Source organism: Clarias gariepinus, chromosome 6 (genome assembly GCF_024256425.1).
Source record: "Clarias gariepinus isolate MV-2021 ecotype Netherlands chromosome 6, CGAR_prim_01v2, whole genome shotgun sequence".
Lineage (NCBI taxonomy): Eukaryota > Metazoa > Chordata > Actinopteri > Siluriformes > Clariidae > Clarias > Clarias gariepinus.
Window position 1 is genome coordinate 25995965 of NC_071105.1, and position 26643 is coordinate 26022607.

At 38.5% G+C, this 26643-nt stretch overlaps 1 protein-coding gene across 2 annotated transcripts in view; it reads right to left on the bottom strand.

The window, feature by feature from the left end:
- Positions 1-779: 779 nt before the first annotated feature.
- frmd4ba (FERM domain containing 4Ba) overlaps positions 780-26643 on the bottom strand; it is a 50252-nt gene continuing 24388 nt past the window's right edge. The window contains exons 6-24 of one of the 2 annotated variants that reach the window (XM_053498550.1): positions 23876-23932; positions 23227-23249; positions 16340-16423; positions 15620-15685; positions 15325-15382; positions 15006-15092; positions 8993-9069; positions 8240-8378; positions 7732-7873; positions 7451-7584; positions 7254-7370; positions 6929-7157; positions 6664-6720; positions 6424-6547; positions 5693-5857; positions 4701-5440; positions 3939-4071; positions 3423-3622; positions 780-2434 (exon numbers count right to left, since the gene is read on the bottom strand). In XM_053498550.1, the coding sequence (XP_053354525.1) occupies positions 2424-2434; positions 3423-3622; positions 3939-4071; positions 4701-5440; positions 5693-5857; positions 6424-6547; positions 6664-6720; positions 6929-7157; positions 7254-7370; positions 7451-7584; positions 7732-7873; positions 8240-8378; positions 8993-9069; positions 15006-15092; positions 15325-15382; positions 15620-15685; positions 16340-16423; positions 23227-23249; positions 23876-23932 (2643 nt within the window). In that variant the 3' untranslated portion in view covers positions 780-2423. The remainder of the gene's footprint in view (positions 2435-3422; positions 3623-3938; positions 4072-4700; positions 5441-5692; positions 5858-6423; positions 6548-6663; positions 6721-6928; positions 7158-7253; positions 7371-7450; positions 7585-7731; positions 7874-8239; positions 8379-8992; positions 9070-15005; positions 15093-15324; positions 15383-15619; positions 15686-16339; positions 16424-23226; positions 23250-23875; positions 23933-26643) is intronic. The other variant, XM_053498551.1, reaches the window with a different exon arrangement.

Consider the following 26643-nt stretch of genomic DNA (forward strand, 5'->3'; position numbering starts at 1 on the left):
ACAACACAACTAACAAGCTTACAATTTAATAAAATGCAACTAATTTAAACTAAAAATTTTAAGAAAAATAATTTGCTTTCCCAGCTTTTGCTTGCATTGTTGTGATGCACCATTTTATTTTTAGAATGTTCTCTTAGGTTGAAGTAGTTAAACATACTTCAAGTGTGTACATGGAGTGCTTTCAGATGTTGTGTATTAGAAGAATACTAAAGGCCAACAGGAAGAGTGAAGAACTCCTACGGCTCTGAAATGTTGGATTAACATGACACTGAAAGAAACCTCCCCTTACTCAAGACCAGAGTTTTTTTTTTTTGTTTTTTTTTAAGAGGTAGCTACATGAGGTATAGAACTTGTAATGAATAATTGATATTTTTATTTTTTTGTATATAGTGAATTATTCAATTGGCCTAAAATACCATGCACTTGCAATGAATGGGCAGTGCAGGTGTGATCTGCTCTTACTCAGCTATGTAAACAAAGCTGATCTGGTTTTGGTCCCAGTAAGGAATGAATGGGTGTGCCAGCCCTCCTACAGGTTCTTCTGGTTCTCTATACATGCAGCAAAACAGCATTTGTCTACTTTGAATCAGACATTGGAAGGAATGCAAGGCATTACATGTCTTCTTTGAGAGAAAATTTTTCTAACTTGGTGTGTTCTAGAAGAACAAAAAGCTTTTCTGGTAAACTGATTGTGTGATAAGTCTTTGTTTTTCTTTCATTTGTCATTTACCATGCGGCACATCTTGACGTTTCTATGTTTTAAAGTGAAAAAAGGGGAATTTGTTTTGTTATTTTTCTTTAATTCAAAGAAATTTCTAAAAGAAATTACTAAGAACCAGCTTAACAATTCTGATTACTATATATTACACATTTTTTAAAAAAAAAAGCACATAGAAAAAAAAACTCTTTAAAAATGACAAAAAATAAATTCTATATACAGAATTTACATATACATAAAGAGTTCTTGGCTGAAGCCAGAGAGGGAGAGAGAAGGCAAACACCAGTCCTTAGTTTTTGCTATTGGATGCAGTCAGATAAAAAAAACGTGCTAAAAACATTTTGGGCTTTAAGGAATACCAAGTAATCTGGGAAAAAAAAAAAATCTGTTTTGATGCTTAGTAATAAGCAGAGGGGTGTGTGTGTGTGTGTGATTGTGAAATCGATTCAATTAGGTATCACGGTTCAACACAAGTGATACGAGCAAATTGTTTGCCAGGTTTTTTCTAAGAAAATTGAAAAATTAAACAAAACTAAATTGTAAATCAATATTAATGAATAAATTAATTGATATAGAATCAGAATATTTATAAAATTTACAGAATCGCAATACAAATTGAATCGGCACCTAGGTGTCATGATATTCTATCAGGTGATCCATAGTGATTCCCATCCAAAATAATAAGTAATGTATAATAGTCCAGGGCATGACATGTATATGAGGTGGGCAACCTATTAAGAACATGGCTGTTAGGTGGTCTGTGTTTTTAAAACACCATTTCAAAGCAGTGTTAATCTTGTCAATACGATGATACTGACTCCTGGTCTTTTATAAAAGACATAAATATACACACACACAGCAGATGGACAAACATGTGCAACACAATGTATTTTTTTTTTAAATGAGTAAAAAATTCAGCTAGTAAACACATGATTCAAAGAGCAACACCTACAGGAGTGGGACAACATGACAGAAAAATACTGAATGAACCATTTTCTTGCATAGCCATGTTCAAAGCCCTTGTAAAGCCAATTGTTTTGCATAATAATTTTAGTAAAAAATTAATTTCCCTATAGAGAGTAAACTTCAATAGCAATATAAGATTAATCAATCACGTTCTTTAAACGAAAACTGCAAAAAGTCCACGATTCACACAACAGGAACCAGCTGAGTTTAGTCCTTCATATTAATATTTGCTTTGTGTCCGTGAAGAGGATTTACGATTGTAATATCCCTTCATGGCAATGGAATGGTCCAGGCGATTTGGCTTGAATACCACCTTGGCCGAATCGCTATTACCATATTAAAAACATCTTAAAGAAACTCCACAGCAGGCATTTATTAGGGCAGGCCAAGTTCCAGAAGTGCTAGCACCAAAAACACACTCAAAATGCGTTGTTTTCCAGAGTGTCCCAAAGGCCAATTTCGGTTCTGTTGCAAAGGGAATGAGTTCTTGTGCTCTCTGAATGCCGGCCATGTGAATTCCTTGCTAGGTAATATTCCTTTAAAAAACACTGATGCTTGAACTTTTCACTCAGGTAAAAAACTATGAAAAACAGGGATTTAAAAAAGGCACAAAGCATGAAGTTCTTAATTTCCTATACTATAGTTCCAGGCTTGGAGTCCTCATGCCAGTAAAGTGTCTGATCCTCAGAGTCAAAACTGTCCACAGGGCTACTCAGGTATGAATCCATTTGGTTTACGTCTACGTATGACCTGAAACAGAAAACATTGCATGAGAAAAGTGCATCAGGAAATCAGATTTTTGCGCAAATATTTCCGAATCTTTTAACCCCTGCTTTTTCGACCTTAAATCAAATCAAACGCATGGCCAGTAACAGCTGCATTACGATAGTCTGCAGTAAGCTTTTATTCCTTAGGTTTTATGGGAATAATGAATTGTAATAATTAAGAGAACCGAACCGTGTTCTCATAAAATGGTTATGAGTGGGTTTGCTCAACATGGGGTTAAAACATTCAGACATCTAATGAAAAGCGTGCACAATCACAAGTACAACGCATAGCAATCAAGACGTCACATAATCGTCCTCAGAACAAGATGCCACCCGTCTAGCTTGATGCCCGGCACACAAGACCAACCCACCACCACTGAACACAAACCTATACAGCAGCGCGCAGCAATAAAGCTGAGCCACTAGACAGGTTTAGTGCATCAGAGAAATAATTGTTAGGAATAACAAGTTAATTAAGCACACAGGTTAGAGAAGCAGTGTGGGGTTTTTGTATGCAGCTCACCACATTGTTTAGTGCTGCAAGATGCACTAGCACTGAGTGTAATAATAGTCCTGGTCATAACCACTGGCAACAGCACCAGGCATGTCTAAAGTTCCTGGAGCTGGGCTCCTCCTAGCAAACGGAGACGGAGCTCTGGGGCCTGGGGGCGGAGCTAGAAGATGGTGGCTGGCATGAAAGTAATGGTGGTTAGTCAGATAAAGCAGAAACCTGTGTGTGTTTTCTCTGCACACACATCTAGGATTATGTGCAGCAAGGACATGATGTTAAGAGCTTTCTGTTTAGAGAAACGGATACATTTGAAGCCATGCAACTTTCCTTTCATGGAAGGACAAACCCAGAAATACCACACAAACCACAAACAACATGGAGCACAGACAACCAGGGACTTCTATAACTCGACTCACAAAACAGAAAAGAAAACACATAGAACTAAGCACATTTTACTTACTATCAAGGGCTACATTTAGCAAGGAGGCTTTATTAACCATGTCAGTTTCAGAACCGTCACAGCCCGAGTGCTCCACACGATAGCGGGAAGGAGGAGGTGGAGGGAGGGAGAAGTAAGAGGATGAGGAAGAACAAGCACTGGGTAAGAAGGGAGGAGGTGGGTAGTGCCAGGAGGGTGCAGGGTGTGGACTGAAGGCATGTCTAAGGGAAAAGAGGATGGGAGAAAAGCAGTGGGAGAGAGGAAATGCAGGCATTGTAGTGAACATAGTACAAGAGTGAAGTCCTACGCTCTACTGAACTGTAACCCATAAAACACCCGCAGTAATAATCTCCAATCACAAAAGATGTAATGAGCAGGAATCAGCAAAATCTATTTTGAGTACAGGTCCACTGCACAGATAAACAGTGAACCGATCCTCTGCAATTAGTGCATTCCTGAGGCATAAGGTGCATGACACTGTGGTTAAGACAATTCCTGTAATGAACTACAAGGTAATTAAGGTCTAGAGGCTCTTACCGGCTCTGTGGAAGGTGACTCTGATGGACCGAGTTGTAGCCATAGGCATGCTGTGGATGAAGACCCATGCTATAGTCCGATATACCCACGGACAAGTGATCACGCCAGTTTCCCGTGTTGGGTACTGCAGATACTGGAAATCAAGAACAATGCAAATAAGTCGGTGTAGAAAAATATATAAGAAATGTCTTTGTATGGAGTGCATTGAATTAAAAACGCACATTTCCTTTCTTGACCTTTAGTGACTCTTATATACAACATCTTACTGTGTTATCTATTACAGAAACCTCCCAGGAATGGCTCGCAATCACTTTTCTAAGGGTTAGGACCAAAGGTTTTCATAACACTCCTATTTTCCTAATTCAGACAGCATCTCACCCTCAATACTATATAGTGGTGGCCAAAACTAGTAAGATCACATATGCCAAGCAAAAGACTACCTCTGGTTTCCAGGTCTCCTGACTGCTCCAAAAAAGCTAACACCCTAGAACTAACTTCTCTGGTATATCTGTCAGAAGCAGCACACACATTCACTTTGCCATTTCCTAAGTATGAAAAAGATCAGGTTACACTTGCTCTGTACACGTCCGCAGTCCAGAAAGAGCCGTTGCTAAGACAACCAGAATTGCCTCTAGTTTATTCTTGCTATTTCTCAAAATCCTGACAGCTCCAATAAGTCTTTATAGAAATCCAAAATGTTAGGGGTATTATTTTTTAGGACTGTTTGACCATTTGTGCCATGTCAAAGCAGAAATGACTAACCTGAGGCGTATGGGGAACTGCGGTCATTATAGCTGTAAGCATGGTGTGCCATCCTGTAGGCCAGGCTTTGCTGGGACTCCCTCTCGTACTCATACGACATCGGCTTGTGTGTTGTGTTCCGATTATACCAGCCTCGTAAGTGCTCAGCCACTATCGCTTTCTGCATGTTCCTTGTCAGGTTTTCGTTCCTCGATGGTGGACGACTCCTTGCCTGCCTCAGTGTAGCGTAAGGATTCTGACTCATGCTGTCCATCTCAGTGTGACTGTAGTCACAGTATTGATCTTGTGCATGGTAAGACATAGTCTGGTAGGAAGGATTTACACTATAGTGACCAGCCGCTTCATCCTCGTACGCATAGCTGCCGTTACTGTACGGTTCTGCATAGCAGGGGTATCCAGTGACGTAGTAGGCTGTTGGGGTGGGCCTCGGCTGTGCTGTTGTGTAGTTGTGGCACAGAGGATTATTCTGTGCCAGGTTGGGCATGCTGCCCGTATTAGCATAGTTGCAGTTCCTCTGGCGACGATGGCGGTTCCGAGCACGTGAATGGCCGCAGTACTCCGTGCTCGACTGGCTGGTGTGTGAGGAGACATCATCGAGTACTTCGGTGCTGTTGCTGCGCCGTGCAGCTGGGGTGATTGTAAACACAGGCTCGGGGCCGTCACACTCTGAGGCAAAGAGTGACTGAGACTCAAGACTGCCACTGCGTTGGCGGAAGTGCTCAGGTGGGTCGTCCTCACATCTGTATGCGTTACCAGAAAGAGAAAAAAAAGGTGTTTGTGCATCATTATAAAGAAGGTTTTAAATAGAAAGTTTGAGCAAAAATTTTACCCCATAATACACATGTATGCATGGTATAAATTTGTTCCAACAGAGTGGAGGCTAAACTAAATGAGTGTTGATGTTAACGGGGTTAACATGGATGCATGTTAAAGTGAGACAGATATAGAGGCATGTTGTAGGGCTGGAGATGGGTGTTCAAGGCGATCAGTACCTCAGCTGGATGCTGCTGAAGGCGTTGCGCGTCAGCTGGGGTGTTGGCGGCATGCTGCGTGAGTTCCCTGCTTGCCTGGAGGGAGCGTAATAGGGGCTACTATGCGGCGATAAACCATCCTGAGGGACGTAGGAATAAGGTTCTCGGACTTCAGCATAGTTTAATCTGTAATGCAGATAAGGAGATTGCTTTCAAAACGTTGACTTCCTCTTAAGCACTTTCCATTACGGAAACTGCTGCTTTAAGGGCCAATGGGAGAACATTCAATAAATAAAAACCGCTGAGTTGTTTCCTGCTACACTTATGATTAACACCTAAATGAGCACCTCATTAATCAAACTTAACAACTTTACAAACATAACAGCTGAAAGAGATTTTGTCTGTAAAACCTGTTCATCACACTGCACCAGTAACACACACTACCATTTAAAAAAAAATTATTCCATAAAAGCTCTCTCTATAACAACCCCTTTTCCTTTACTGAGCACTTAATTTGTTGTTTAGCAGTCATTCAAGAACAAGCTTGTCTCTCACTATTTTTAACACACACAGTGTACTAGATATGATAAGAGGTATAGACAGAGGTACAATCCGAAGCTGGAATGTATGTCTGGTTCCTAACAAGCCTTAACACGATTTTACAAGCCTGAACCATCCAAAGCCCCAAATGCAAAGGAAAACCCTAGTTAGGAGAGACAGAGAACACTGTTATTGCTCGGAAGAAGTCTCACCTGTCAGAGTTGTGCGGTTCTTCGGATCCCCTGCGATTCGACTGATATGGAACGCCGAGGTTGTCAGGCCGTGGGGAACATTGAACTGAACGGGAACGCTGCCGTTGCATGACAAACGCCTCGTCTGTAATGAACGGCAAAGAGAAAGTGTTGGAAGATGCAGTTTAAAATGTATAGAGAGGTTTAAATTTTCAGATGACAAAGTAGTAGGACTACATGTGAACTTTGTAAAACTTTTACCATCATCCAGATTTAAGCTGTCAGACAGCGAGCTGAGTTCTGCTGCATTCATGTCATCTATACCAGAGATCAAGATTTTCGTTTAACACAATCATTCTGATCACTATCCTTAGCCACATACAATAACTTAATTAAACTGATATGAACATATGCAGTTTAAATAAATGTATAGTGGTATATTAATAATAATTTAAAAAACGCATTTGTTACATGCAGGTAAATAACTTTTTTTTTTTTTTTTTTATAAACTAAAAAAGTTGTGTACCAGTGATAATCAGCGAGGCCCTTTGTGTGGGTTTCTTCCCCGTCAGCACTCTGTATTCATTAATTTCATTCTCAATAGTTTGAAGTGTCTTCATAGCATCTTCAAAATTCCTCCTCCTTTTTTTCTTCACAGTTTTACAGAGCTCTGCTTCATTGGCAAGCTTCTTTGCTGCTTCTACGATCTTTCGCTGTAGAGCAAACCGGCTTTCTAAATTCCTTAAATGAGGGTCCTGGGGGTAGAAAAAAAGGGCATTTAATAAATGCCATTAAGTGCCATTTAATGTAGCCATGGTACTGAAAGGCAGATAAATATAAATGCAACATACCGCATCATAAGGGAAAAGGTCATCTAGTTTGAAAGCAGTTCCTACACGTCTTCTTACAGTAGGAGGCACCTCTCCTGGTGCTAAGGGGTACTCTTTAGGCAATTTACCTGTAATTTCCTAGAGGGAAAAAGATATTTTTTATTAGACAACTTACAAGTTATCAATCTACTACAGTGATCTTAAGTTAAAACACTCACTGCTTCTCTGAGGCAAATCTTCTTAAGCTCGCTCAATTTCTCAGCCAGAAGAGCTTGAAGGCTCTGCTCTTTCTTCTTTAACTCAGCAATTTTCTCTTTCTTCAGTTCCTCATTTACCTCAGAATCTGCAGAACCTAAACACATTAACAAACCCCAGGTTGATGCAAATGAAAATCACATCAAACTCCAGTGTTCAGCTTCAGCTGACTACACCTAATAAAACAGGCCCATCTGGTTAAAGGCTTTAATACAGAAGAAATAATAAATCTTAGATTTATTACCTGCAGAGGCCAAGCTTCCGTTGCTGGCCATGATGAGATGGTCTTTGCTCTCTCCGCTTACCAGCCTGCTCACTCTGGAGGATCTAATTTCTGTAAGGTCCATGGCGAGGTCCCCCAAGTTCTTTGATGTGCCTGTTTTAGACTTGATAAAAAATATGAAGATCAGCTAGGAGACTAGACAGATCAATTCAAGACAACATAAGAAAATACAAAGCATACATAGGATATAGGATGTTTGTTTTATTTTTTCTTTTCTAGATCATACTGCATCTATAATACAAGTACATGAAAGCGACATCTGATCTCTCAAACTTGTATACAAAATTATACCAAAAATCTATCTGTTTTTAGTTATTACTACTAAAACATACTGCATATGCCTACACAATGTGTTAAAAACAAAAAAAAAACTTCTAAATCAAACTTAAAAGCAAAATCCTTTACACAGCTGCATGAGCTCCATGTCTACATCGAGAAAGCGTGATGTAGATAATGCTGACAGACTCACTTTGCTCTGTTTGCAGTCAAGATAGAACTGGTGCTGGCTGATGGCCATCGCCCAGATGGTTTTGATCAATGAGTGGCTGGCATACCAGGTGTGGATAGCTTGTGCGGACTGGCCGAAAGTGGACTTGGACGATGCTCTCCTAAGAAACAACATATCCACACATTAAAAACAAAAACAAAAACAAAAAACAATGTTCAATGACCATAATAAAGCTTTATAAAACAGCACACCCAAGCAGTACAAAGGTCTAGCAATGTGTCAGGTAGGATATGTGAAGACAATGGTTTAAGTCAGTGAGCTATAACTGGCTATTTCACAGGTCGTATGACATTATTTGAAAAAAAAAAAGAAAGAAAAAAAAGAAAAAAAAGTCAAGCAGTAATGTCATGTGTGTTTACACATCAACTTTAACCCCCATTACATATCAAATCCTTCAACATGGATATCAACATTGACCTTGATGCTGTGAAGAGTTTTGATAAAAAACTCCCCCCCCCCCAAAGTTTTAAAAGCCAAGCATCTACAATCAAGAGCCATGGATAGGTAACTATCACTTAAGACTAGCGTTGCAAGATGAAGCATTTTTAAAATCTGAAAAAGCACTATTCTTAAACTGTAAAAACAGGCTTTTTCCAAGTTTGCATTCATTCTCCAAAGAGCATCAAAATTAATTAAATAGTGTGAAGAGCTAGGGAGGATGTACAAGGTAAAAATGTGTCATAGCTCTGATGTGTAACTCTCCTCTTGTTTTACCTGGGAGGGTCGTTGACCTCGACTGCAAACTTCTTCTCACGGAAATACAAGTTCTCTAACTGCTTCCAGTGAAAGACCTACAGAGGGATATCAGCTTCAGGTAAATGATTTGGAGAATGAGCAGATAAACACATTATTGTACACGAGATGTTTTTACACATAGCAGATAAATTATTTACATTCTCATTATTTCACAAAGCATGATATCATTTAGAACTCCTCAAACAGACGCGTGTTTAAAACATTTTTAAACAATCTTTCGGCCATTTTTCTGAGAAAGAAGGGGAAAATAAACAAACCAAAACAAACAGGACTTGGTGGTGTACATTTAGCTGGAAACAGATGACAAAAGGGATCTGCTACAAGGTCAATTTAACACCAATGCTGCTATAATGAAACTATAGGAGATGAGCCATGTTCAAAGCGACAGCTTATTTCCAAATCTGCCCTAAAGGAAAGGAACAAGGCCCTGGATATGGTCACTGCAAAACATCTGCTACCGATAGACAAAGTGCTAAATTTTTTTTTCCTGGGAACTCATCTCCAGCTCTGTCAGACTTGAAACAGCTATAAAACACGATGTATTCAGTGCATGTAATCATGATGACAGATTACCTAGAAAAAAGGCGGAAATGCAAGTGGACAACCCCACAACCAGGAAACACACTTCAGCTCTTTCAAACACGCGCAGAATGAAGGACATTTAATGACGGTAGACAGCTGAAACTAAATATAATGTGTTAACTATTTTGAATGCGCTTAAAAGGCCCGCCCATATTCTCTTACACAAACGTTCGAGAAATCTAATATTAAATGTGATTAATTCGATTCAGATCGAATAAAAAAAAATTAATAAAATAAAAAGTAAAAATACACCAGACAGAATACCTAATTACTGTGCTGTAACGTACAGATCCAAATGGAGCGCTTACCAGTGAGGTTAACGAGCCTCCATAAAGTCCCTGGTGTATCAAACCAGCTCTAGTTTCCCACAGGGTTGAGGCTCCCTTGAACAATACACTCTTGTCTGTTCTCAGAGAACGCAAAAGGTGTTGCAAGAGTTTCAGCTCAGTAAGTCCCTCCCATACACCCCTCCTATGTGTGACATCATTAAAATCTTACTCCAACCTATCCCATTTGCGGCAGGTTGACAACTCTGAGTAGAATACACACTTTTTCACCCCTCCCTTTCTTCTCTTCTCGGTCCCGTCCTGACTAAGCCTAGACTCATTCTCTTCCTTCTATCTACCGCTCCCTTTTGTATTTTTGGCTTTAAATCCATCCTCAAACCAGATTTACTGGTTACACGCTAAAACATTTACTGCTTCCTTTAATGCTTTCTAGCATGCAGCAGATATACCACATGATACCATTCCATATATACCATTCATATAATATACCATTCATGATACCATACCATTATACTTAATTTTTTGGTGTTTTTGTGTGATTTATTTTTTTTTTCCCAAAGCCTGAATTGGCTCCAACAGTTACAGCAGATCCAGACCCAAACTTCTCGCCCCTCCCGAAGCTTCCCAGGGCAAATATGCATGGAATCTACTACTTATATTTAATCATTAATCGCTGGCCATGGCACTCCTAACCTCTTAGTAAAAACAAGACGGCCCCTTTAACCACTGCTCAACCTGACAAAAGAAAATGTTTCACCCCTTATCATAAGCTTCAGAAATCATATCTCTCTACTAGATGCCACAATACACAGATAGAATGTAGACACTACATTATTTAGTGCACTGCTTCCACTTTTATCTTTCTGTAAACCTGGTGGGAAAAAAAAAACATAGCTCTAAACATTGTTAGAGCTGGTATTCACAACACAGGGAAAAAAAAGCAGGGGGAAAAAAGTGTGTAATGTGACGCTTCAAGAGTTTATTTCCGCATAAGAGCCATTTACGCAAAAGACCCAGGACTGCTTATCATCTCTTAGTGTGGGACATCTAAGGTTTATCCAATTAGATGTCTTTGTCCAGCAATTTACAAGATGCTTTATACATAATTCAATTAAGGGATAAATTTATTTTATCAAGAATCTTAAAAAAACAAGGCTATAGCACAAATAAATTACTTTACAGACTTCCTCAACCTAGAATTAAGCAGGCTACTTAAATTTCAAAGGAGTGCTTTTAGGTAAAGGAGTCAGGAGGTGTAAACGAGCGAGTAGTGCTACACACCTAATACGGCTAACCTCCACTGTTTCTGAAATAAACTTGTTGACTGAAAAAGTACTTCACTCAGCCTTCCGAAAACATTACATTGCTGCACTGTGTTTATGAAGCAAACATTACATGACGATTCAGGTCACACAAAGATGGCAGGCTTTAACAACTACCACCAAATCTTGGCCTACGTCAGTCCAACATTCTGTGTGTGTTTGTCAAATTCTGACCCTGCACTGTTAGAGAAGATATTTTTTAAGAAGTAACATAATTAAGAGTTCCGAAGGACAAAAAAAAAAAAAAAAAAAACACTCGCAAAACGAGTGGAAGCTGGGGTTAGGGTCAGCCACGGTACAGCATCCATGGAGTAAACAGGGTTAAGGGCCTTGCTCAAGGGCCCAACGCAGACATCCTGGTGGAGCCGAGGCTTTATCCACTGATCTTCTGTTCATTACACCAAATGGCCTAAACTTTCTCAACTACCAATGCCTCTCTTTTTTGTGATCCTTACAAAAGTTGAGGCAATTACTAGAACTAAAATTTTGCATATTGGGCCCTAATCCAGGAAAACACACCCAAAAAACCTCAACAATAAGGTTAGAACCATAACTCTTAATCACTGGTTTGTTTTAAAGACCATATTTTTAATCCTGAATAATAAATGTGTTGACTACACATAAAACCCCTCAAGGAACATAAAAAGGTCACTGTAACGTAGCTACACTCATCAAGTAATCTGATTCTATGAATACATAGAGTAGCATTTCCTGTAATCCTACATGTCTCTGCACACTCTCCTGGTAAACAGATGTTATAACAACATTTCGCATGACCTGGATTTGTATATTGGAACAAAGATTGTTTTGTGTTATATTAATCAAATTCTGCAACAGGGAAATGTAATTAAATCCAGGAAACATGTACTATGGGTCATACATACAAAGTGCCACACCATTCTCCAGTGACATTAGCCAATGCAACAATGAGAAACCATTTTAAATGTTTGGTAGAAGATTTATTTAAGGAAATGTAATATTTTTTAAACTACACACAATACTTGAATATTTAGTTTTTAATCTCCCAAATGCCAGCGTTTTTAATTGATGCCCACGCACCCTTCAGGGGCAGGAATAAAGCTAGTCTTCAGTTGCTAGGGTAAATGCGTTGCTGTAGTGTCATTCACTTCATTGGTCTCATAACCAATGAAATTAAAAACCAACTAATTCTCATCATTGTAATATCCTTTGTACAGCTTGTTGAGACGTGTTTGTCATAATATGATAGATTTAGAGCAAACAAATGCAACCACGCATAACAAAACGCCTAAACATCAAGGATAATTCGTAATCAAGAATGAGGTGTGCATGTGAGAATGTTTGTGAGGAATGAGATATGTGGTGACTTGAGGTCTTCAATGCTCTTAATATTTTATTTTGCTTTTTAATTCCTTCTCCTTTAGTTAAAAATGTTACCAAATGCTATACTATCTTTAACTGCTGATGTCAAAAATGCATTTATTCACCAATCTGGTTTTATTAGCCAGTGAAGCTAAATTAGGCACACTAAGTGAAGCTAAATATTATGTTCTTCTTAATATACTATGACGTTATTGTGCTTATGCAATATTACATTGGTATGTTTATTTATAAACATTATATCAAAATTTGAGTCTTTTTTTTTTTTTTTAAACTGTGCTTCCGAGATACAGTTCCCAATTGCACATCTGATATCTTTACACTTCTACTTCACATAAAACAGAAATGGTAAATGATACTTTGAAATGCACTTACTATTGAAAGAAAAATGCATTCGTTCTATAGCGGTTGCATTCTTGTGATTTTACAGTGCGGGAAAAGCGTTTTTAAAAGATTTTAAATGAGACGACCCCCAATACGCTGTTCACGTGACATGGGCCGAGCCGTGACGCCCATCCTCTCTTCTCTTAGCCCCCCTGCCAGACTAATTGTGTTTTATTGCTTGATCAATTGTTTAGGCTGAGTGAAGAGCACAAAGACTGGGCTGGATTTGCATAATGAGAGCAGTCTGTTGGTAGTGGGCTGGGAAGATACAAAGGCAGCCAGTGTTGACAGCAGGCACAATCAATTCTGGCAGGCTGATGGGGTGCACTTTGACAACCGGGTGAGGGGGTACTTTTAAAAAGAATGTACAGAAAAAAACCTGCCATAGAGCAAGGCAGAATAGAAGACAGGAAAACGAGAGGCGAGCCGATACCACTTTTACATGTCCTTGCTATAACTTTGCCACGAGATGAGCTAGAAAATGAGACTGAGAAAAGAATGTGCTTCTGGGACATTTCCACTCAACTCCCTATCTATACCTCAGCTTTGCCCGAGGAAAACTAGGTTGGCAGGGAATCACCAAATGAGCCAAGACCCCTTTCAGAAACGTTGTGTCTGACTGGCATGTCGCCAGCATTAGTCCCTGCTCTGCCTTCAAGCTCCACAATTACACCACGTCTCTAAAGGTTTGGGCTGTACAGACAGGGAGATGCCTATTAACGCTGTGCCACCAGATACACACCCAGCTACAAACGACTAACGAACGCCAGAAATCATTAACTGTAATGACAAGGGCTCTGCAGGAAAAATGCAGAACAGCCACCAAATGAAAAAGGTTTATATAGACCTTAAATGGAGGGGCAGGAAGCCAAAAACAGTTTAACAGAAATTCTGTATAAATAAGATGAAGCTGCTAATGAAGCACATATTCCTAGCAGCAAAGCATGCGATCCGAGTACAGTCTGTTACGTATACGGATAAGGTGCGGTTCTTTTAGCCAGCAGGCAAAATAACAACGCAGAACTTTAGTGAGGCTCACGCTGAAACAAACACACACACTTCTCGCTGTTTATATTAACACCACATAGTTTCTCTTATTTAACTAGGGCTTTGACTCCTCCCTGTGATTCTCACAAGCCGTGTCTTACGTCCCATGCTAGCGACTAAAATGGTGCTTAAACTCAGAATAACTATTGTACTTAAGGAAAATTAGGTAAACATTAATGTAAAACAAGCCCTGGATTACTTCAAGTGGCTTAATGACAATGACAGATTTAAGATGGAGGTAAAAAAAAAAGTGGTACTGTTGATGAATTATCTTTATTTGGCCAGGTTCTTGCACACCAGGATGCAAAAACTGTCATGCATACTTGTTTTTTCCTAATCTGTGATAGTGCTGTTTACATCTTAAGTAAAACAGACAAGTGGCAGCTAGCAATATGAAAAAGGAGCAAGGGGACGCGATGTTTCCAGAATTCAGAAGACTTTCACAGCTGTTTTTGATTTCAGATTCATATGTCCTTTTTTCTCCTAGTTAGTCCTTTTATTTTGGTTTAAGCCTTTAAGACTGGCAGGAGCATCAGTGATCCGATCTGAATATCTCAGATTGTCAACAAAATCATACCCCCCCCCCAAAAAAAATAGCACAATAATTCTTATTGGATACAAAATCAGAGACTTTTAACTTTAATATCAAACTTCTGATGTGTTTCTACGAGAAGAACATCTGCGAAATTGCATGAATATTCGTTTCCAAAAAGTGATAAAACATAAGCATATAATCTTTAAAAAAAACAAACAAAAAAAAAAAACAATACTATTTAAATATCTATTTCTCATTTGCATATACTCAAAATGCTCCAAGATATTATGCATGTGTGTGATGTGATAGACGGAAACAGATTCTCTGCCTTGTCTGAAGCTTCTCTCACAGATTTGCCCTGATACAAGTGAAACATTAACTCATGGTTATGATAAAGCATCTAAGAGGTGAAAGGGAAAAAAATGTCACAGTTTCCTCTGTTTGCAGGAACCTACCTTCCTAGGTTTTAGCTTGTCTTGTTGGTCGTACTGGGCAATGCCTTTGTAGCTAATTCCCAACCACCATGGAATTCCTTGTTTGTCCTGTGAAAGGGGATTTAAAATAAAAAAAAAGTCTTTGAAAGGAAGTTACGCTTCAGGTTTATTAACCTGGTAGTTAAAATTGCATTATCCCAATAAAAAATGGTTGAACATGTCAGTAAATCAATTGGGCTCTTCAGTCAGATATAATAAGCTTAAACAAATCAGAAATAGCTGATTTCTTATGTTAGAAAAACAAGTTTAATTAAATTTCACCAGCAAAACATTAGCCTACCTTTACTTCATAATAATGAACACCATATGAAGGTAAGGATTCCACTAACAAGAGGTACCTGTCGATAAAGTAAGTTTTCGTCAGAAACGAGCAGTCAGGCAAGCAAAAAATTTTTGTTTAGAATACAAGCGGCTACTATATTTAACTCGTCTAGGCATCGTTTAACATAGCCTTACACCAGAGGTTCATCGGATCAAACTGACAGATGTAGACCAAGATGTCTGCTTCGTCTAGATATCTGTTTCGGGATCTCTAATGTACTTCTTGTGGTAGTGAGAAATTATCAGGTACTTACTGTATGATGGCCTTTCCTCGGGTGAGTCCTTTGAGGGTTTTATAATGCTCAATGACTTGGGCTTCACTATAAACCAGGAGAGAGGAAAGAGCAAGACAGTATGTAAGAGGGGGTATTTATATCCACACATGCAAAATGAATAGTAATTGAACGCTCGGCTGAATTGTGAATGTGCCATTTGTAAAGACTGTACTCTTTAGACACGAGTTCAGCACACTCATCCGTGAAATGCCATCTGTCCCATCACACATTCATCCTATTCTCTAATTACACACACACACACATACACACACACACACACACACACACACACACACACACACACACAAACCTTGCCTTCACAGCTGTTTCTGCACACATACCCACACAGGTGTTCACAAACGCACATGATTCAGAATGGAGCAAAGTTAAATTTAAATAGAACTAGATCAAAAACTATAAAAAAAAAAAAAAAAACCTGTCTACAACCAGAAATTACTGTAACCAACCAGGATCGTTTGTCTCTTTTTTCGCATGTTCTACGACCACCTGCATCTGGTTGCACTAAAAAAACTTCCATCACTGGAGCCTGAAGTTTTGCACTTCCAGACTACAATTAAACACGTTGGAAATGATAATTACAGGGGCCTTTATGGCAAAATGTGAGGTTTCTTGATCGTAAACCTGTAAGCAGAGGTTGAGTTTGCTTAATGGTGCTTTAAACGTTGTCAAGTTTCTTACCAATAGGCCAGGGACGGGTGCTCCTTTAACACGGCTGTGGGAAACACGGGAAGCTTTTTCAAGTCTGATGCTGCATTTTCATCGCTGAAAAATGGATTAACAGAAAAACAGATCATATGTACTATATTTAAAAAAATAATAATAATAAAAAAGCAACTTTAAAACTGTTTAAAACTGAATGACAATAGAAGACACACAGCTACCTGAAAATAGGTTGGACATATAGAATTTGCCAGGAGATCAAGAGAGTAAATAGAAAGTCTGTTTAGTCGGCTAAATCCAGTATTAATACTAATTTATCTGGAGTGAGCTGGTCAGGATGAGTATGTCACTTAAAACATATGCAATGCCAAGTCCTTTGCAATTATAATGCCACGAATAGAAGTGCTACTTGTCAGGGTTACTAGTGAACGTAGACAAAAGCCATTCGAGAGGTTTTTGGTCAGCTCTACAGTGCTGAGAGGTAGTAACACAAGCTCACACGCTCTCAAACAATGTCCGTGTCTGTGTAAATGAACTCCAAACGTAGCAGCAAGTCACACAAATGTATTGCTGTTTAAGATAATATACAGAAGAAACGAAGCAACACTGAGCTAGTTCAGAAAGCATTCATATTCTATGAGTTCACTTATGTAAACCTAAACTAATAGTCTTTAGCCAAAAGATTAATAAAAACATGTACAGCAGTTTAAGGCTTTACATTTCTTAATGCAATACTCCCTTGATTGCTTGATCGAACAGGAGATTGCTTGAAAGCAGTGTACAGCAGTCTCTGCCAGTTCACTGACTCACGGTTAATGTTTAATGGCATTAATTTGCCTGCTGTGCTGGGCAACTGGATCATGTGTTAAAGTACAGCGCAGTTCTACCCTCACCACAACACCCAGTCAGCAACTTGGAATTCATTACAACGTCTGTAGTATCAAACAGATGGCTGCAGGAGGCAACGTGTCAGAACGAAACACTAATGTGTCAGCTATTTCACTGGAGACTCAACCACCTCCCGCAGAGAGGAAAGTGAAAACAAGCAAGTTGTTTTAATACAACTGGCATGTGGACGTGCTTTCTCATAATTCATTGATAATCGGACCGGTATGCTAAAAAAACTATTTACGGTTCTTAGTTATTAATTATTCTTAATTAAAGCTGTGAATCATAAGTAGGCGGTCGATTAAATCAGTTTGATTTTTAGGCATTGCCATTTTCGATTCAATATAATTCTGTGGCGTTAAATGTCTTACTGTCGGATTTGCCTCAAGCAGCTTTACAGAGCGGCACAAAAAAAAAACAATAACAAAAAAAGTATACGTGTTATCTATGCCCTTTTTGAAAACTTTGAATTATAGTAGCAATGTGTAATATGGTTCCTCTGAAGATCAGTAGTCACAACATTGGTAATGCTTTTATGTGGCTGTGAGAAGAAAGGCATATATTTTTCCTGTTATACATGTATAAATTTTTTGGGCCTCTCTTTATTTCTTACAGGTCGTAAGGTATTAAAACTAGTAAAAATACTTAATATGCACAGAAATGCTATCCAACTTGTGTTTCTTTTAATGTCATAGAAAGCGATAAGGTGTTTTTTTTTTCCTTCTGTTACTACCTTCTGTCAAACTCCAGTCCAGTAGGTTGCGGTATTACACCAACTAAGCTAAAATAAGTAGAATCGATAGTCTCATAAAATGCAAAAGATGGAAGTGGTTTGCTTTTTCTGCAGAGACTGCGGAATATTTTGAAAGAAATTCAATCAATTTAGAAAATTTTACATTTAAAGGCTTACCTAAACAGTTCAAAAAGTCTGAATCAATTCTGAATCAGGAACTGACCCATCGATTTAATTATCTGAATCGATCTAGAAAGGATCGATTAAACTGTATAATCAATTAAATCACACAGCTGTATTAGTTATACACTCAAAACTACAAGACGGAAACAGATAATCCATGAAGTTTGCAATCAAAGCCAAATTAGTAACATGAAAACTGTCTACTACTGTAATTGACGATTAGTTACTGCGTGCCACTCGGAATGCTCAATCAATGTATGGGGGCGGGGAGAATGGGTGGAGCAGTGCCATCTACCACCTTAAAACAATTTCCATATTTTTACTGCCACTCATCCTTTAACTTGTAGATTTTAACACTGATTTTTCTCTATTTTATATCAGTGGAAATGTTCATCTAAATAGGCATTTTGCATAAATTACGCTTTATTGTTACTTAGCACATGCCTTAAAACAACCTTAAGCTATATTTAAAAACTGATGGCTGAATAAGTGCCATAGAGAAACTAATATCTAGAGTCAATAATTTGTTTCAACACTTAAGCTTTCCATTGGTATGGCAGTGCCAACACTACATGCCTCTCCTGGTATGTGCATACGTTTGGTGTGGATTTCTTGTAAACAGATCATCAGAGCTGAGTTGTCCACCGTGTAGTTTTTTTCCAGTAGAGCGGGTGGTTGTGATATTTTTAAATCTACACTGACATTCTGTTACATGTTCCTTTACAAATCATTAATGTTGGTCATGTCCAATGTAGTGCTAGACAAGATGGACATCAAATCAGGATATTCTCCATTACAGGTTTTCTTAATTATTGCATAGAATTATGTGCCATTACAATCAAACCTTCTTTTTTCGTCCGCATGATAGGATGCTTAAATAAGTGGTCCATTATGTTTTTAAAAACACCCCTCATTGACAAATCACTAACCAGCCTGACGCCTGAGTGTCTGCCAGGGAACAATATCTTTACTCCCTCAAGCTTTACATCCACTCAGGCTTACAGACAAGAGCGAGAGGTAGGAAGGGAGGATGGGGGCCTAATCTCTTGGCATGCTGGTGTCTAATGTTTGTACGTTATGGAACGGATTTAAGATTTTCAGTTATATGAGGAAAATAAAAGCTGTTACCTGAAAACACAAAGAGAAGAGATTCACTAAAAGCCTAGCGGCAAAAGTTTTAATATGGTGACCATAGAACTACTTGCATTTCTGCAAATACTTGGAATACTTAAGTGCATTGACTAAGAGAGAATTAAACATATAACTGTCAATATATATACTGCCTGTCAGATTAAAATAATGATCGAATAATAATCCAGAGATTTTAGACTACCCAATAGAACTTAAGAATTTAATTGATTTCGCCAAATTTAATCTTTTGTTGTTTATTTTAAGACGTTTAAGGAATTGAAAATGTGTCACTGCTTTTGTGGAATTTTCTGAAAATACTCAAGTTTTGTGTGAGTATTGTTTCTTTATTATTTGAGTTAATGGACAAACTATTTGTGACTTGCACAGTTTAGTTAATTCTAAACACATCCCAAAAACATCTGCTAAACAACACTTCCATAACAATAAGCAGTTTGGAATTGTCCCACAATCGGTATCACCGCTGTGGGTGTTGCAGGTTGTGAAAAGAAAAGACCAAAATCAAAACATTTTGATTATGCGCACAAACAGATTTGGTGATAAAAGTAACTGCATTCAAGGAAAAGCTCCAGATCACCACTGTAAAATTTTAAGGTAGATCATTAGCTTGTGTGTGTGTGTGTGTGTGTGTGTGTGTGTGTGTGTGTGGTCGGCAGTCCAGGAGCTTGTGTACAGACTGATGGCATCATAAATTATACCAACTACCAATATATTTCAGCCCCAAACCTAGCAGCTTTTACCAAAAGCCTCAGACTTGTGCATACGTAGAGCTTTCAACACAATGATGAACCAAACTCAATCCAAATCTGTATAAGCTTTAAAGAAACACAAAAGCAATATTCTACTTCTCAAGTTCTGGATTTGAACCCAACTGAAAAGCTGTGGTCCCGATTGAAGAGAAAAGTCCACATGCAAAACCATAAGAATGTGTGGGAGCTTAAAATATGCTGCATGGTGGAGTTTACCAAATGTCTTCAGCTTAATTAGATTAGGAAGAGACTGTTCTCTCCAGGGAGAGCGTCAGAAAATATAAGAGTGCCAATAATCTTTATGCCAGGGTTTGGCAAAAAATACAAAATTACATTCATTTTGCATTAAATAAGTCTGAAAAACAATTTTAAGGCCAAAATTTTACTTATTCTTGAAGAATATTCAGTTTTGGCCAAATTTTATGTAACAACTGTGAATACACTAAAGAAACCTAAAGACGTCTGTTCCATGCTTCTACAGTATAATGTTCGTATTTTAATGCCTGCAGTATGTGTGTGATGGTTATAGTTTCTTAAGAACTTGCATATTATTTCATAGCTCCATGTCTCCAGTTAACTGGAAATGTAAAGGTCATTGCTGTAAGACAAATAGTTTAGCCAGAGTGAAAAGAGGCCAGTGCGGAGCATACAAACAGCCCTGCTTTCACTTCACGTGACGAAAAGTGTTCAAAGCTTTGTTTTCTAGCTCCAGTGGCTCATGGGACCAGGGGAGGGACAAAAGCAAACAAACGGGTTTGGCGTTAACCTACACACTCGTTTACAGATTACGCAATCATGTACCATGATCACAGAGGCCGGCACCTTAACAGATATACACATACAGTCACAGACATACAGCATTTCTTAAACATATGAAAGGAGCATAAAGGTACAGAGAGGGTAAAGAGCATGAACAGAGAAGGTAAACTGTACAGAGGTTTAGGCATAATAAAGTATGTCCACTATAATTACCCCCCTATCAATATATTCTTTACAAATGTAACCAACAGCAGTACAAGCTGTTTGATCAGCATTGTCATTCTTCCTTAATGTATTAATGCATGCAGTTATAACTAATTTAAATGCTTTTATTATGCCTATTCTTATTGTATAAAACCCAAGGCAACACTGGATTGACGTTGCCAACTCCTCTGTGGTACACTTGAAGGAATAATCAACTAGACTTGACCCCCCACAAGCAAAACCAACCATACATATTAACCAGAAACATCAGGTCCAGAAAGCATGCATCTATGCTTGCTTAAGGGAAAACATGTTCATTCAAAATCATACATCAGAGTTACAGTAAGGCAATACTTGAAAACAATTCCAGGTACTTCTATTTAAGGAATTTATTTTCATAAAATCCAAAACAGTAATATAATCAAAATCAAATAGCCTGGAAGTTCACATATTGCTCAGAAAAGCCCTCTGTAGACTCAATAAAATTTTCACTGCCTGAATAAAATTGGTGCAGGTGCGCTCTTTTTAGAGATGATACAATCTGCCCATTTACCTTTAACACACAAGTGATGACAGACATCAGATGACTCAAATCAGAGATATTTTCCCAACACACCCATTCATGGGTATTTGCAGAACTGCAACTATACCTCCACTAAGGTTGAGATAATATAATATGGTGGTGTTTATACTGCAACAGGTAAATTAAACTGTCTGTAACACTATACAGATATACAATACTTGCAAAGATCTTAGGCAGGTGTAAGGAAATGATGAAAACTAAGAATGTTTTCTAAAATATTTATTTGAATGGATTATTTTTTAGCAATTAACAAAATGTAAAGAGAGCTTAAGAAAAGAAAAATCTAAATTAAATCAATATCCTTTGGCTTCAAACCAGCATCAATTCCTACGAAATTAGAAAAATAAGTAAGAAAAAGTAAGAAGTAAGAAAATAGCAACAGGTGCTCTGGACTGATCAGTCAAAATTTTTAAACATTTGGTTGTAGCAGGATGAAGGCTGTTTACTGAAGAATAGAACAATAGTGAGTGTCTGCAGGCAACAGGGAAGCATGATGGAGATTTCTTGAAAGTTTAGTGTTGCATTTCTCCAAATGATCTTGGAGATTTGGAAAGGATTAATGGCATCATTCTTAACTATCTTCAGCATAGAGCAGAACAAAGAGGCAAAAGGTGGTCACACCCAATACTGATTTGATAAGGATTTTTCTTATGCTTATTTACTTTCCATTTTGTTAATTGTTTTTCACATCTGTCTGAAGCAGTAGAGAAAAGACAAATATTTTAAAATGTACTCTGTACATTATGTGCTTTTTGTACCATAAATACCAGGGATGTGGTGCCCCCCCCAGGGATGTTTATGACTGTGTATGTGACCAATAAAATTTGAATTTGATTGAGAAGACGTCAAGAACATATGGTGAGACTCTTGGCAGTAAAACATCTAAATGGTGAAAGTTTATAAAAAGGCCACATTTCCCTGAATGATAATCCTGGCTGAGGTGGCTCGGCGCTCACTTCAGACATTTCTGTAAACACTCAACGAATGGAACGCCTGATCCTTGAAGGATGGCCTCCTTTAAAGCAATTAATTTGTCACCGACACGTCTGTCTGTGTTAACTGTACACACACCCCTAGCACATTAGTCACTCAGCTGCGAGTTATTGCAACGTCCCTGGTAGAGTCCTGATCTTCCTTTTGCAATTTCCACATTAATAGATTTCCTGGGAGGCCAGCAAGCAGTCTGATCATGGCTCCGGTAAACAAAGAAATTTTTCTACCTTACTGGTGTCCAAGCACTAGTGAAATGCTGGGATACGTGCATTAGTGTAGTTGGGGATTATACTAGGAAAAGATAGTTTTTATGCTCATAACTGAGTCGTTAATGTTAAAAGTTTGACTTGACCATCCCTCGTATAAGCTGAATAGTCCTTTAAAACACGGAGGCCTAAATTTTAAGGTGCAAACCTGCGAAAAGTGGTAATTCTTTACACAAGTCTAAAATCAATCTTGTTAACAAGTCAGCTTAAATGATACTCAACCGAATAACTTTATAGCTACATTGAGACAGGACAGTTGAGTATGAAAAGAAAAGCATATGACTGTACAGTCATAAGGGCAAACATTTTAGACATTTCCACAGCAATTTATAAACATACAGATATACAACTACACTAAACTTTTTCATAAATAAGAGGATCAAGATCCAGGGCTTTACCTTGTGTAGTCCCCTTTGGCCTCCTGAAAAACATCAAACACACAAGTATTAGAGAACACTTTCCTCACATTCCTCCTGTACTGTATACTAACTTTTGCCTGAATCAGAGTTCATTGTGCACTCCCACATGATATCTATCTACTGCAAACTCCACCAGACAATATTTTATAGTTTTATTGTTACGTTGAAATGAATCATCCTGCCGACTGCCACACTGTGGTTGCGTAGGTGCACTGCTTATTCATCTTACACCCTGAATAACAGCTGAAGCAGCCAAAAGAATTTGCTGTGCATCATGACAATAACATCTGAATGTATTTATCGATTTTAAGAAAAGGTTTTGCCTGGTTCTGCACATGATGCTTTCTAATTATCTTCTTAAACTTTACCTTTAAGAAGCTTATGTCTCTTCCTCATGCAAAACGTTCAAGATACTCCTTTGAGCACAAATAAGCTTGTTTTTAAAATTCTCCCTTGAGTGCATGAGTAATAGATACCATTATATGATGCATGCATGCCTAAACTGCGTTACACAAACACGGTACAAGTGTTGCACTGCATGTTGCGTCGCGAGCGCGCAGTTCGCTCCGTTTTGATTTAAACTCACGTTACGCAGCGTGTTTGTGTGAGCCGCTTGTAGCACACTTACCTGCAACGCGAACGCCGCTAACTTAAACACATGTTCACTCTCCAGCTCAATAGCTCCCTGTAGAAGAAAAAAATACGAAAAGAGTGTAAACTTGCGGCTCCGGTTTGTTTGAAACTATTTCAGTCCCACCCGTCCCCTCGCAGGTTTCCACCAGGGACAAACCATCCACCACAACACGGGGGGTATTATTGTTGCTTTGTTTTTGAACAAATGAATACATTAAACTCTACAACCACACCTTTAAAACGTCATTATCTCACAATAATAGACACATAATTACACACATATGGTTTACTAAGCACAAAAGAGGTTTTTTGATCCTGAGAAGTACACCTCAGAGAACCCCTGCGCTGAGTTGGTGCGGTCTGCTAACAGGTTCAGCGGTTTTCAAGTAGCGTCAAAAAAACAAAGAAAGAAAGAAATAAATAAAGCTACATAACACTAGAAGAAATGATTCAACTTCACTATGGTCAAAAAAATTAATGAATTCGAATGAGCTCAGATAACTTCAACGTTCTCTGTAATTAACCCAACATGTAAGCCTTTCACCCTCTAACACTCAGGGCGATAACACTTGTATACAGGGTCGCCTGCAGGGCTGGAGCTTATCCCAGGAGACCTAGGGCATGGAGCTGCATGAGGCGGGGGACACTCCGGACCGGGTGCCAATCCATCGCCCTGATTCACACTAGGGCTGTAGCTGTCGAATATTTTAGTAATCAAGTATTCTGCCAATCAATTAATCGAGTAATCGGGTTAAAATGTACTTTTGCTTGATTAAACAGCTATGCAAACTATATGAGAAACAAAGATTAATTGGTTTTCTTTTTAAAAAAAAATCTACTTTTATTTTTTAAATGCATACAGCAAAAATAAACAGTCATTATTCACAATACAAGAAATAGCTTAAAGTTGACTGAGATGAATTAAGTGCCATACAGTCTTATTTTAAAGCCTTTTCTCAGATGCAAAAACGAAAAAAAGTATTCAAATTACTTTAAGTATCAAAAAAAAAACAAGGCACACATTAAAATAAATTGCATCGCTCCATTCCATTTTGCAGCCCGCAACAGAACTCTCCCTAAAATCAATACACAGCTAACTGTTTGCGTCTCCTTCCGCTTTGTGGGTCATAGATCAGAGGGGGGAACCGAACCCGTACCCTGGAGGTGCAAGGCGACAGTGCTTACCACTAAGCCAAAGTGTTGCCTCATATGAGAACCCAAGATGCGTGGTCAAACAGTTTAACTGATTTACTGCATTTCATTCATTGTCAATCTCGTTTGAACTTTGTGTCTTGGGTTTGACTACTCACTCATCATCTATACCATTTTATCCTGTATACAGAATCGGGGACGGGGTGGCAATATATCGCATGGTTTAGACACAAACATACACCTGCCCATTCACCCACTACAGTCTATGGACTACAGGAGGAAACCGAAGCACCCAGAGGAAACCCACCAAGCATTTGGAAAAACATGCACACAAACCGGTCTGGAATCAAACCTGGACGCTCAATACCCTAGACCGCTTTTCTTACACTTTCAAACTGTTTGTTTGTAGAGGCCACTGAATTGGCATGAATTAAAATACTTGTTGAACTTTATAATGTCACATAAGTTAAATCACAAAAGAAGTAGCTATGCATGGTCAATGAAATGGTACTATATATTTCCAATTATCATGTAATCCCTCACAACTATGTTACAAACCATGCTCAGCTCACAACGAGCCGTCACAAACTGTCTATGTACTTGAACTGTTAACTTACGAAGTACTTACTACACCTCACAATTTGCTGTGAATTTTTTAGACTTTTATGATGCCTCACCTGCCTCGCCAACAACAACCTAAATACCCATGTTTTTGACACCTCTGACTACAGAAGCTACGAACCATCTATGCACTTCCATAATAAGCATCACCAGACATAGTATAAAATTTAATATATTATGGGTATTTAGTAGTTTAGCGTGCATAATTGGATTTAGCCATTCATGTATTTAATATCTGTAGGGCAGGGGTAGTCAGTGGTTAAGGCATTGAACTATGGTCAGGAAGGTCCCAGGTTTAAACCCCACCACAACCACATTCCTCCTATTGGGTCCTTGAGTAAGGCCCTTAATCCCCAACTGCTCACCACCTATGAAGTTTACGAATGACTTGCAAAAATCCATGCTTAAATAACTTTTCATCTCAAATTCTCATGTAAATGGAGGAAATTTCTTCGGCGCCAATGATTTCTCCAACACCATGACCAACTCTCACAGCATTTTTGATAAAGGTTCTTTGATTTTTTACAATCTTAAGGTCTACTTGTCTGGATCAAATTCTGGAATGTGGGAAAGTCCCTTTTCTGTATCTCTCTAAGTGTACTGTAATGCCATGGGATTTTTGTGCAGACAGCATCAAGACTTACCACTAACAATGTTTACTTGATTTCATAAAACCACGAAATAAATATACAAAAGCGTGAATGTCATACATTAACTATGCTCCTCCTATTTATAACGTGTGTATATTTACAGCTGTAACGAGAGTTTACTCAGAATGTCAAAATAAACAAAAAATATCCAGTAAGTGGCAGTGTGGGGATAAAAATGCTGTGTTTATGAAACAGGTCCCAAGAGAATGTGCAGACTGGTTCAAGCTGACAGAAAGCCTACAGTAACTCAGATGAAAACTCAGTACAACTGTGAAGACGAATAAAGCGTCTCAGAGCGTGCAAGTTGTCAGACCTTAAGATGGACAGGCCACTCAAAGCA